Source organism: Phodopus roborovskii, unplaced genomic scaffold (assembly GCF_943737965.1).
Source record: "Phodopus roborovskii unplaced genomic scaffold, PHOROB, whole genome shotgun sequence".
Classification (NCBI taxonomy): Eukaryota; Metazoa; Chordata; class Mammalia; order Rodentia; family Cricetidae; genus Phodopus; species Phodopus roborovskii.
The window spans coordinates 17,599,724-17,612,882 of NW_026126541.1; the positions used below are offsets into that span (position 1 = coordinate 17,599,724).

Below are 13,159 nucleotides of genomic sequence, written 5' to 3' on the forward strand. Positions count from 1 at the left end.
AGAACCATCTCAATGGCCCCATTTTGAATTTTAGAGTACCAATTTGATACCTTCTTCTTGTTAAACTTGGTCCTAAATACTTTCTTTTTGATGCTATTGTAATGTAATTGCTTTCTTCATTTCATTTTATGATTGCTGGCATTGATATTTTCACTTACTTTGCAAAAGCCTAACAAAACAAAGCACTATGTATTTGTACATTTACAAATTAAGGTTAAATAAGGCATTGTGAGAAGTAAAATACAGACTATAAAATATCTTTGAAAATACAAATCCAAGAAGTGATTATCAAGAAAAAGGCAGGATAGTTTGGCAAGAAAAACTGACTAAAATTCTTTGTTCTAACCTGGTAAGTAAAACTGAATTCGTATACTCACTCTTCAATTATTGAGCACTCTGGCTTCTGAAACTAAAAACATAGTGTTAACAGTAGCAAACCCCCATGTAATGGTTAGTATTGTCAGCCTGACAGAATAGAATCAACTAGGTGACAAGGTTCTCACACATGTGAGAAATGATCTACATTATGGTGAGGTGGAAAGAAGCAGCCAGAACATGGGCAGACCCATTCAATGGGCTTGGGCCCTGGACCAAATAAAAAGGGAAAAGCGAGCTAAGCAGGATCATTCATCCATCACTCCTTTCTACTAGGCCACAGGTGTGATATGACCAGCTGACTTCCTGTTAAAACAGACTGCAACCTGCAACTGTGAGCAAAAATGCTAGGCCTTCTTTAAACTGCTTTTATCAAGAGTATGTCATCGCAGCAGTGTCAAGATAAGTAACGAATACATCCCATAATTCTTACTCAACACTTCATGAACATCAGATAGAAAGTCTATAAATTTCACACCCCTGATGAGTTTTTTCATTAACACAAATTCCACTATCATCAAGTATTACAGACTTTCTGTAAAAAAAGAATGCCTACTTTCACCATGTTTTGGGTATTAGGTATTATTTAGAGCCATTTACATTTCTATTCGTGTGTGTGTGTGTGTGTGTGTGTGTGTGTGTGTGTGTGTGTGTGTGTGTGTGTGTGTGTAGACAGGAGGGCAAACTGTTAATACTCTCTCTCCTGGGAATCTCAGCAGAGTACTGGAAGGAATTGGAGAGTAGAAGGAGACATGTGTGGGGTATAAAAGAGTATAAAGGTAGAAGAACAAAATCGAGAGTATGATGGTAAGTCAATTAACATAGACAGATCGGGTCAAACACACCACGGAGCTTTCTGGAAAGGCTGTGGGATCTGAGGAAGTGCATTTGTGTTAACTAAATAAAAATTAACCTTGGGTTAGGAGGCTGCATTAGCAACTAGTTGTCAGAAAGTAAACATAGAGCACCAGACAGTAACCTGGATAGAGACAGACACAAAGTGATAGGGTGGGGCTTGGAGTTTTGAGACTTTTCTGGTTTGGGGAAGCAGAGAGACTCCTACATGGAGAGAAATCAGCTAATTGTAACCCAGCCTCTCTGAGCTAGCAGGTTTTTACACCAGCTTTTGAACCTTGAGTCTTTATAAACAGAGCAACAGAGAACAGATACTCATGCTGATGAGCTAGGTACCTTCGAGGCAGACCTAGACTGTTTGATACAGTAGGTGCATGTCACATGAGGCTACAGAGTACTTGAAATATGGTTACTTCACAGCAGATGAGCTTTAAGTATAAAGTATGTATCAAGTTTCAAAGATTTAATATAAAAACAGAATGTAAAATATATCTTATGCATGATTTCTTACACTGATCACATGTTGAAATGGTGTTCTGGACATAATTATGTTAAAACACATAAATTATACCTGCTTCTTATTTTTTTCTAATCTGACTAGTAGAAACTTATTGACAGTGTGGTGGCACATCCCTTTCATCACCAAACTCTAGGGACAGGTGGCTCTCTGTGAGTTTGCAGCCAGACTGGTCTTCATAGTGATTCCAGGACCTGCCAGGATTATACAATGAGTGTCTCAGGGAGGCATGAAAATTCAAAGTTACACACGTGGCTCATATTTCTATTGTAGACAACTAATCTTAAGTGTTACAGTCTGGGGCAATATTTCCTAAAGTCAATATGAAATATTTATATTGTAAGACTCACATTTTTATGGTTAAGAAATATTTGATTAAAAAAAAAGGATGAGAGGCTTATAATCTGATTCATTTTAATGCATCTACAGCAGACCAAAGGAAGTTTACAGATGACTCTGGGCAAATGACTTTAAAAATTAGTATAATGTGTATATGTGATGTGTGTATAGGTGTGTGTGCCAGAGTCCACAGGTAGAAGTCCAAGGAGAACTCAGTGGAATCTATTCTCTCCATTGATCTTCACATGTATTTTGTGGGTCAAACTCAGGCCAGACTGCCATACTTACACAGCAAGTGCTTTTACCTGCTGAGAAACCAAATGCAAACATTTGAAGACCTTTTGTGTCTTGCTGCTTAGAAAGCATAAGTGAAACCAGGATATTCCTTCATTATTCAACTTGCTTCCCCAAACTATTCAACTAGTCAACTTCTTCAAAATGTGGGCCTGAAGATTCTTACTGCCTTAGTAGTCTGGCCAAGTCTAAAAAATATAGCTTAACTTACTGTTACATAATCATCCAAATCTATTTACAGAAGTTTTGTTTTGTTTTTTTTTTTTTTAAATAAAAATGGTGGGAAGTAAAAAAAAAATTCACAGGCTCTTTAATTCTTCATTGTTTAAAATACAAAAGGAAAAATAAAAAGATTTGATTTATTATCTATAGATAAAAAATTAAAATATGCTACATTATTTTGAGAGAGTTATCTACATCTCTGTCAGATGGGCTGCTATTATTATCTTGAATTCTTTGTGCAGAGAATTATGTCACAGAGAAACTAAAAGGATATCCCTATGGTTACAAATCAGATTACTGACAAAGTCTGAATCATAATTCCAGTCACCTGGCTGCTAATCTAGCTTTCCATCCAATAACATAGTAAAGCAGCCTTACAGTAAATGGCAAGAAGCAATGTTGTCAGTGTTCAGTGTATTACTCTTTTGTATTAAGGATTTATGGATACATCGTTGTGGGTGGGAAGAAGGAAAATATCAATGGCAAAGTTGAAAAGATAACAGCTGCTCATTTCATTGCACTCCTATATTCTAACAGGCTACAGAATAGCCCATGAGAAGCAGAATAACAGCCTCCTAAAGATGGTCACGCCCTGATTCCTGGAACCTATAAAAACACCACAGAGCATGCGAATTAAGGTAGCAGACAAAGCTGTGCGAATCAGCTGGCCTTAAAGTAGTAAGATTATCTTGGTGGGCCCAGTGCAAGAATAAGCATCTTTAAAAGCTGAAGACCTCAGAGAAAAGAAACAGTGAGTAGACGTGAATGGCCACTGCTGGCTTTGCAAATACAAATGGGGCTATACGCCAGGGAATGCAGGGCAACCTCTGGTAACTGAAAGGGGTTTAAAAAACAAAATAAATCTTCTCCCTTACAGCTCCCATAAAAGATCACAGCTTTGTCAATATCCAGATCTAGTCCAGGGGTGCTTCAACCTGGGACTTGTATCTCTAGAGTTGTAAGAATATTAATCTGTTGTTGTAAGCCACTGAGTTTCTAGCCATTTATTACAGCAGCAGTATACTATATTCACTCCAACTGTCATGAGCCAGGACCTGCTTCCTATTCAGACCACACAGGCACACAGACAAGTGAACATGGTGGGCTAACTTCGGCATTATTGAAAAGCTGTTATGTAGATATATATACTAACAGCTGAAACACATAGAGGGTTGCATAGAGGGTTACAGTTAAGAGGAAACTAGGAGGTTTCTCCTCTTCCCCCATACACTTGTAAGACCAGATGAGGAGATACCACTGATAAAAGTAATGGTAAGAGTAACTAGTTGAATGGAATAGGAAAAAAATCAGTCAAAGGAAGAAATGTTAACAGGTCTCAACCTTTTAAAATTACTTCAAGTACTGCTATGATACTCAGTGACAACAGTTGTCCAAGAAACTTAAGGCACGAGCTAACAAAATTAACTTTCATTGTCATTTTGCTTCTGAATTTCTCTAGAACCCCAAACAATTTTTCCGTATGCTACTTTGGGTTACCCTGAGTCTTGTATCATGAGCACAGCTGGTCTCCTACAAGTTACCTTGCTTCTACTTTAGAGGGTATCATCCTTGCTCATCTATTCCTCTCAGCAACAGGCAAAGACATGTATTTCTGACCTTTGACAGCAGACTCAGACTGCTCTAAGAAGAAACCTAATCTTAATCCAGGCAAGCAATATAATAGCATGAAGGATTAGCTACTTTATCTGGTATCCAGTATGCTTGGCATCTTTTTGCTTTTTTCTTGATCATCTCAGCCTTTGGCCAATCTATGCAAAGGTCCATATAAGATTATTGAGAGGCACTCACATTCCCTGTCTTAATTCTATACCTCATGCAAATCTCCATCTCCCCATACTTCAGAGTTACTACAACAAACAAATTCTGGATTTGAATATAGTTAGACTATCCATATCATTTCTGCAGCCATGCCTATAGCTGGTATCTCCTTTCTTACACCTAGGAACAGAGTAACTCACCAGTAGTTTTTGATACAAATTGTAGCACTAATTAAAATCTAAGCATATGCAAGATTGAATTTTCCTATAAGTATGCTTTGCCTTTAACCAACCTTTCAACATAGATGGATCTTTAATTCTGTTTATTTCTGACAAGGGCAAAGTAGGTCCTTTACCACCCCCACCTCTCCTTTCTGCCAGTGCCCTTGAACACATAAAGAACTGAAGAATGAACATTAAGAGTCTGGTCACTATCGCATTTCCATCTGCCCCAGCCGCAGCCCACATGGACATCATACAGAGTGTGCTGAACAGAAGTACACTCAAGCACAGAACCAGGAACACCAGGAATCTGGTGTCACAAAGGGAAGTCTCCTTCATGCTGACAGTATAGTCAGAACTGTTTTCTTCAGTTTTGAAACAGGTAAAAATTAAAGTGTTAATGGCTTGTACATCACTCAACAAATCTAACAGCACTCAGAAGGGAATCTTAATTTTAGGAATTACCTAGTCTAAAACAGTAACAGCAATGCAAAGGGATCTACGCAATGTTCCCTCTTTTTGTGTGACCCAGGGGTCACTAGTCCCCATGCTAACAGACTGAATGAGGCAGATAATTCAATCATGTGCACATCTGGATGACCCATGTGATCATGGCAGAATACCCCACAACTGGAAGATGTCTCTACAAATTCCCACTCAGGAAGCCAATAGCCTATCAGTTCAGAAAGGTTTTTGTTTTTGTTTTCTATTGTTTTGTTTTAAGACAGGGTTTCTCTGTATTGTTTTGGAGGCTGTCCTGGAAATAGCTCTGTAGATGGGCTGGCCTCAAACTCATAGAGATCCACCTGTCTCTGCCTAGAGTGCTGGGACTAAAGGCATGCATCACCAACGCCCAGCAGAAAGTTTTATAAAAATACAAATTCCCTGTCTCGGAAAAAAAAAAAATACAAATTATAAAATCTGTTAAGATGAGCTGGAACTACAAAAAACAAAAACAAAACAAAACCAAAAACACTGTGAAAATAGTAACAGTAATAAAAAGACCAGAGAGTACATGGAAAGTATATGCTTTAGTCATTTTTAGTCATTTTTTTCTGTAAACCTAAAATTATATAAAAATAATGTATAGATAAAAGAAACATGAGAAAGAAGTTAGGTACTCAGAACAATATGGAAGAAAAGAACTATAATCTTTTTCTTAACTCCATTGCCTCACCAACAAGAAACTGTTATTAACCAGTTCAGCCTATGAGATCTAGTCTGTCTATAGTGTATGTCATTCATCAGATAAGCAAATATCACTGTTATCTCTTGCAATGCTGTTTTAGCTACTGATTCAAATTAATTACTCTTCAAATTGTTATGTGGCTATATAATCAAATACCTACAATTTTCTCTCTAAATAAAATATAAACAATTTTAGAACACAGCCAACAGATAGCACAATACCTTTAACATAATAGTAAAAGAAATATCTTGGTATTTTCAATTTTTAAGTGTCTGTGGTGGTTTAAAACAAAACAAGGAGGTATGGCATTGTTGAAGTTGGTGTGGTCTTGCTGAAGGAAGTGTGTCACTGTGGAGGTGGGCTTTGAGGTCTTATATATGCTCAAGGCACCTCCTAATATTTTAGTCTACTTCCTGTTACCTTCTTGATCAAGATGTAGCTGGCACCATGTCTGCCTACATGCTGTCATGCTCCCTGCCATGATAATGGGCTGAACCTCTGAATTGTTTGCTGCCACATCAATTCAGTGTCTTTCTTTATAAGAGTTGTGTTACGAGCAGTTTTCCCACCAGCCTGGTCCCACAGCCGCATCAGTCCCAAATAACACACAGAGACATTACATTAGATATAAAGCTGTTGGCCTGTTATTAGCATTACTTATTGGCTAGCTCTGCCTTGAATATTAACCCATTTCTATCAATCTAAGTATTTCCACGTGGTCTTGGCTTACTGGAGAAAGGGTCTGGACCTCTTACTCCTCTTGGTCCTACATTTTGAATCTCCCTACTACATCTCCCAGAATCCTCCTTGTCTCCTAGTCCTGCCTATCTTGCCTTCCTATTTGCTAACAGTCCTTTATTGATTAACCAATAAGAGAAACATATTTACAGAATGACATCTCCCATCAGAGTTGCCTTGGTCATTGTGTCTCTTCAGAACAATAGAAACCCTAAGTGTCAAAACTTCAAGTGTTCAATGTTTGCTGTTTAACTGCAAAGTGATGAGAATACAATACCAACCACTTAAAACAGTGGTCTCTGAAAGATACACTACAAAGGGCTTTCCACCCTCCATATTTCTACATGCTCTGAGTGGCTGAGCTGTAACCTTTTTTTCTTTCTAACTTGGGTTCACCACTTTAAAACAGACAACATTTTTGTAGAAGATTATAGGGAAACAGAGGATGTCAAAATGGTGATTAACATAGTGAGTGGAAATGGGTGTAATTCCTTTACTTTGGTCCCCAATTCTCATGGTTATAACAATGCAAAGACTCAAATACCAGATATGGCCAATGAAGGTGACCAATACTAACATCCTTCAACATCATTAGTGCTATACTTTGGTACCTCACCTGCCCTTCTATCCATAAGTTTGCTGGCCATAATAGCAGGCAGCAGGGGCTATTGAAGTTTTGTTGTTGTTTTTCCTGGGAAAGAGTTAATTACTAAAGAGATAAAAGACATCGTGCCGACATTGTCTCCTTTACTGGTTACTAGTTTGAACTTCTGGGTAGCCCATATCCTGGGCTTTAGAAGATGAAATGCAGTAGCCAGGCCATTAAAGTTGGCACACATCTTTAATCCCAGTACACAGGAGGCAAAGGCAGGCTGGTCTCTGAATTCGAGGCCAGCCTAGTCTTCAGAGCAAGCTTGTTCCAGGGTGGTCAGGGCTACAACAAACTCTATCTTGAAAAAAAAATAATAGTTAATTAAAATGAAAATAGAAGATGAAATGTGAATTCTGGAATGCATGAAGGGTTTCAGGAGCTCACTCATGGCTTCACTACGTCCTGTTTCCTTTTGACCAGTTTTAGAGATTCAAATATAACTTATTAAAGGTTGCCATACCCAACTGTACAGCATATCTTCCTGCCTATTAGAAGCATTAGCTTCGCTTCTGTCTAGTCTTTATCAACAAATAAATAGGCCAACTGGGAAAAAAGCCAAAGCCTTCTGTTGGAAAACTTTCAAGGTAGATAAGCACTCTAGTTCTGCATTTAATTAAGTATGTTTGAGTAATATAAATAATAAACTAAGAGCAAAAGTCACCAAAGGGCTATTATATTATTAGATTTGTGGCATCCTTCAAAATCTAGAAGACAGTTGGGTTCACTGCATCCACAGACCATCAGATTCCCTCTATGTTCACCCTTCCTCATCTCTTAACATAGCTCCACTCTTCTTCAGCTTAAAGCACTACATACTCCATTTTCTTGGCATCCTTACCATCCTCTCATTGTTACCATGCTTCCCAAAACACTTGACTGCTGCCTAAATTCTTCTGTACCTAGATGTGAGAGACCAAGATGCATGCACGAATCCCCTCTTAAAAACACAAATGAAACTGAAGTCCCCAAGAATCTGAGTCCTCACAAATGTCAGGGTCCATAAAATGGCTCCCCTTCATATTGACTTAAGGTCAGAGAGTTCAAAATTATCCTTACTCTTCCAAGGTTAAAGTCATAAGACCTAAAGGTCTAAGATGTGGTTACTAAAGAATGTTTGGTCTGAGAACCAAGAGACTTGATTCTAAGGTGTGGTTACTCTTAGCCCTCAAGGATAGATAACAGTGTGGTTACTGCATGTAAGGAAATTAAGTCTGTTCCTTGTATTATGGTAAAGAAGTCTTTTGCCTTTGCCCACTTTTTGGTTTGGGCATATTAGAATGTTGAAGAATAAACTTGGGGCATTCAGTATTCACTGGATTGCCCACCTGATTCTATTCTGTGTCTCTGTCTTTTCCATAGTATCTTTAATTTCTCAATCCACACTCCTCCTCTCTGGTATGAATCAGGCAAGTCAGATGGATCAGACTGAAGCCCCCCAAAGACAGGTTCCTACACACAATGACATTTTCAAAGTCCGTAGAGGCCAACCTAAAAAAGACAGCACCTCAATTCTAGCAGATCATTTCTACCCTTCAGTAGTTTTCAAGCACTGCCATGTGTGATCTGAACCCCACAAAGCTGTCTGTATTCATTCAATTCCCTCATTAGTATTTCCTAACCTGAGTTGGGTCTCAAAACTCCTACTTGATAGTGATTTTATAACTATCACTAACAATAGTTCCCCAGTCACATTCTAACAGACATTTAAGGCAAATAATGTAAAACTTTGTTTCGTAATCACTTGAAAAAGTTAATAGATAAATTGTTGTATGTAATTCTTAGTTCCTAGATGATACTTACCCTGCTGGTCCAAGTATCATGCTCCAGGAAACACTCACTGCCTTTGTGAATCTGATAAAGAAGGCTATGAAGAAATGTACCATACCACATATATATATATATATATATATATATATATATATATATATATATATATATATATATATATGCAATTCTGATGTGTATTAAAAGGTTCATGGAGCTTCACTCGTAACTACTCATCCTTCTGTATCTCATTCTAAGGACTGTTTCTTGTATTTTTGGTTGTGAGTCTAGCCTTTAACTGCTGAGTCATCTCTCCAGCCCAAGACTGTTTCTTTAAGATGTCTCCTGACATGGTATCATGAAGCACTAAATACAGCAATAATGAAATCCAGTATAAACACCCAAGAATGAGGGAGGACTGCTTGACAGTGGGAAGTCGGTTCTGTTCAAAGTGCTGGCCTCTTCGGTCTTAGGCTCTCTTTCACAGGTATGTGGTACTCTCTACACCTGATTTAATTCTTGGAAACAGAAACTCATCATTTAGCTTTGAAGTGTATTCTATAGTGACTCTCAAACCAAACCTTTGAGGTGAAGACATGGTCTGTTAGAAAGAACATGAATGTGAGTGATAGCTCCATCTGCCAATGATAGAGCAGGACTGAACCCTGATGTCTGTCCTAAAAGACGACTACCTGGGCCCTCAGACACCACTCCTCTTCAAGACCAAGGCCATGTGAACCTACAGTAAGAAAGAGAAAATGCTTCTCTACTTAAAAAAATTCAATGGCAGATAGAATAAATGTTAAAATATGAAAATGAATGTGGAGCTCAAGAATTTGTAAAATGCCTTCAAGTCATACATTTTGTATTTATGAACCGTAACTCGTCAGCATACCATTATTTACTTACATTTCCTTATATGTACGCAATAGTCATTTATTCAATTTAACTAAGTAATAACTGGGTAAAATAATGACCTTATTCTTTCATTCTCTTTTCTATATCCTCTTATAGTTTAACAATCCAAACTTCACTGAAAAATAAAAATGAACAAATTATAAATTATTTCCTCCCCTCCCAATGGCTATGGTTCATGTAAAAAATACATGTCAGCTGGGCCCTAGTGGTACACGCCTTCAGTGCCAGCACTCAGGAGGCAGAGGCAGGCAGATCTCTGTGAGTTTGAGGCCAGCCTGATCTACAAAGTGAGTTCCAGGACAGGCTCCAAAGCAATACAGAGAGAAACCCTTCCTCAAAAACAAAACAAAACAAAAGAAAAAAAAAAAAAAAAAAAAACAAACCTCCCCAAAAAATCAAAACCAAAACAAAACAGAACAAAAAAAAAAAAAAAAAAAAAATATATATATATATATATATATATATATAAAGAAAGCATGTTGTCAACACAGAAATCATTTTTGAAGTTTCCTCTGTATTTCCTCAATGAGCAGTCAGAATCCATTAAATTCATATTTACTCTATTCAGTATATAACACCCCTTAGAATTTAGCAATTATAGATATAGCAGGATTATGTGTGTTTTAACTTTCCCATATCAGATATTTTCTCAATGTATAATCCTATCAAGCTACTGCTATTTCAAGAATTTAAATTGAAGGTGAGGAAATGAACAAATGCATACAATGTCTATCAGAAATACTTCAAATTCTAGATTTCCTAAGTTTATAAGTTGTCTAAATATCAAGTGATTTCAACTGAGCATACCTCTTGTAGAAGACGTGGAGCTATACAGTCACCGTCATCATTAAACATAGATTCCCAGCTTTCCTCCTCAGCAATACTTCCGTTTATGTGAGAAGTGTCTGTTGTTTTTAGCTCTGCGGATGTTTCCACAGATGAATCTCCATCAGAAAATGATACGCCACGCACTATATTCTCTGAGTCATCTTCCTTCTCTGTTTTAAACTCTTCAGCAGCAGTTCTCAGTTCGTGCAATGCCTCTGTTATCTCCTCAGTACTATTCAGATCACTGCCCAAGGCACTCTCCAAAAGGACTTCTGTCCCATTAGACACACTCAGTTCAGAGTCCAAACAAGTGGTACAATTACTGTCAGCAATCTTCTTTATGGGGAAAGAGGAAGCACACCCTGACACACTCTCTATCAACTTTCCTGTTGACTCTGTAAAACTAGAAGCAATACTCTCGGCATAAATATCTGGGCAAGCAGTTAGGCTGCTAACTTTTTCAGAGCCGTTCTCACTTTTAGCTGCATTGAGAAGGGCTACATCTGCACTCATTTCTAGATAATCTGAGAAATTACTTGTATTGCTACTACTGTCATCAGATTCTCTAACTGCAACTATACAAGGCCTGTCTGCAGTTTGATGATCACAAACTGCACCTGCCATGTCCTCCATACATGCCTTGCTGATAGTGTCACATGCGTTCTTAAATCCACTGTCTGTGTCTCTTTCATGAGCAAGGACAGCTGTATCAGAAGGTTCATACTCTACACACAACTTATCAGCAGAGCTGTCACTCTCACATTCTCTAGTCACTGTCGGATCAATAATGCCATTTGTGCTCTCTAACTTGCTGACTATAGCCATTTTAAGAGAAATGTTACCAATAGTCTCAGGAATGGAAGCTACACCTTTCTGACCCAAGGCAGACTCTGGAGTGTTGACTGTATCCTCACTCTTAGCTTCAAATTCTATAAAAGTTGGCTCAGTATCATTTGGACCTCCAGAAACAGAAACTGCAGAGATGCTCCCAGAACTGTGATTTGACACTCCATCTGATATTTCCATACTGCATGGTGCAGTTTCAGAATCAGAGCTTAGCATTACTGGCACAGCCATACCCTCTGGTTTCAACAGAGTGGTAACAACTTGAGGACACTGGGAGGCCAACTCCATTACTTTGGTCTCAGTTTCAGTTCTGCTTTCCAAATCTCTATTTACGCAAGTTTCCCCACTAAAATCACAAGGTCCTATGTTCTGGAATGGTCTGTTTAGAACCTGAGCATCAATGACTTCTGAGTAAGACTTCGATAGATGCACCTCCCGGTGTTCCGTCAATCCTGCAGTGGGAACTTCCAAACATTCCGTTTCCTTTGGTTTAAAAAGTCTCTGCAGAGGTACAGTAGATGTAACGCCAGCACTGGGGGCTCTCTGTTGACGCTCTTGAGACGAGACTTCTTTGGGTTCTTCATCTCCTCTCCTAGTACAAACCTTACCTTTATTCTTTCTCTGAAGGGACCCGTCTTCCCTTAATTTTGGTGAAGGCCTCTTGCCTTCTCTGCAGGCACACCCCTGTCTATCAGAATGGCCACTGAGTCTGTGAGACTCAGGTTTATTTCCAGAGATCTTCTGGGGAAGACAACCTTCTTTTTGTTCTTTCGGCACAAAGGTAGGAGGCCTGCAGCTTTCTTCCTTGTCATCTGCCTTGAGGAGTGCTGTACCCCTTCGAGCTTTAGGTACATAAAGTGCCATGTCAGGCCTCTTGGTTCGAACTCTGCATCTCTCTGCTTCTTGCTGCATGGCGCAACCTCAATCTGAAAGAAAAATAAAGATTTAATAATAACTAATTATCATGTATTGAACCAAGAAAAGTTTAAGGGACGGGTTGAGAGCTTACTAATCTATTTTATAGCAATCACTGACATAAAAAAAAAAAGCAAAATCTGCCATAAAATACTTAATGCGATCACACATGTAAAGAAAGTAAACCCCAAAGCCCCATGATCTAGGTCACAGGCTTTATCAAAAGATACCCTTTCTTTGGATCTTCAAAACCATTCACCCTACCTTTTCAAGCTTTCTTTTTAAACACGTAATTTCACCTTACGCTGAATTTAAAAACAGATTGTGTGAACAGTGATGCCCACTACTACCTCCTCATAAAGAATAATCATCTCCATGTTTTAAAGCTTAGACTTCTGCTATGAAGAATATTTTCAAGGAGGATATCAACTGTCAGCATAAACACAAATACACACACACAACACACACACACATTCACCGGGGTGTGTGTGTGTGCGTGTGTGTGTGTGTGTGTGTGTGTGTGACAAGTGACAGCTATACAATGGAACAACTAATTCTTCCTAGAAAACAGTACATTTAAATCATGTTGCTGCTGAAAAAAGGTAAAATTTAATCATTACACTTTGTGTGTGTGTGTATCTGTGTGAATGTCACACTGAAGTTTGTAAATACACATATTCCTTTGTATCAACAAAACAAAAAAAAGT

The 13,159-nt window shown here is 38.3% G+C and overlaps 1 protein-coding gene across 3 annotated transcripts in view; it reads right to left on the bottom strand.

Annotated features, from left to right (window-relative positions):
* R3hcc1l (R3H domain and coiled-coil containing 1 like) overlaps positions 1–13,159 on the bottom strand; it is an 81,720-nt gene that overhangs the window by 15,532 nt on the left and 53,029 nt on the right. For all 3 annotated transcript variants that reach the window (XM_051199719.1, XM_051199720.1, XM_051199721.1), the window contains exon 2: positions 10,671–12,463. In XM_051199719.1, coding sequence (XP_051055676.1) covers positions 10,671–12,449 — 1,779 coding nt within the window. In that variant the 5' untranslated portion in view covers positions 12,450–12,463. The remainder of the gene's footprint in view (positions 1–10,670; positions 12,464–13,159) is intronic.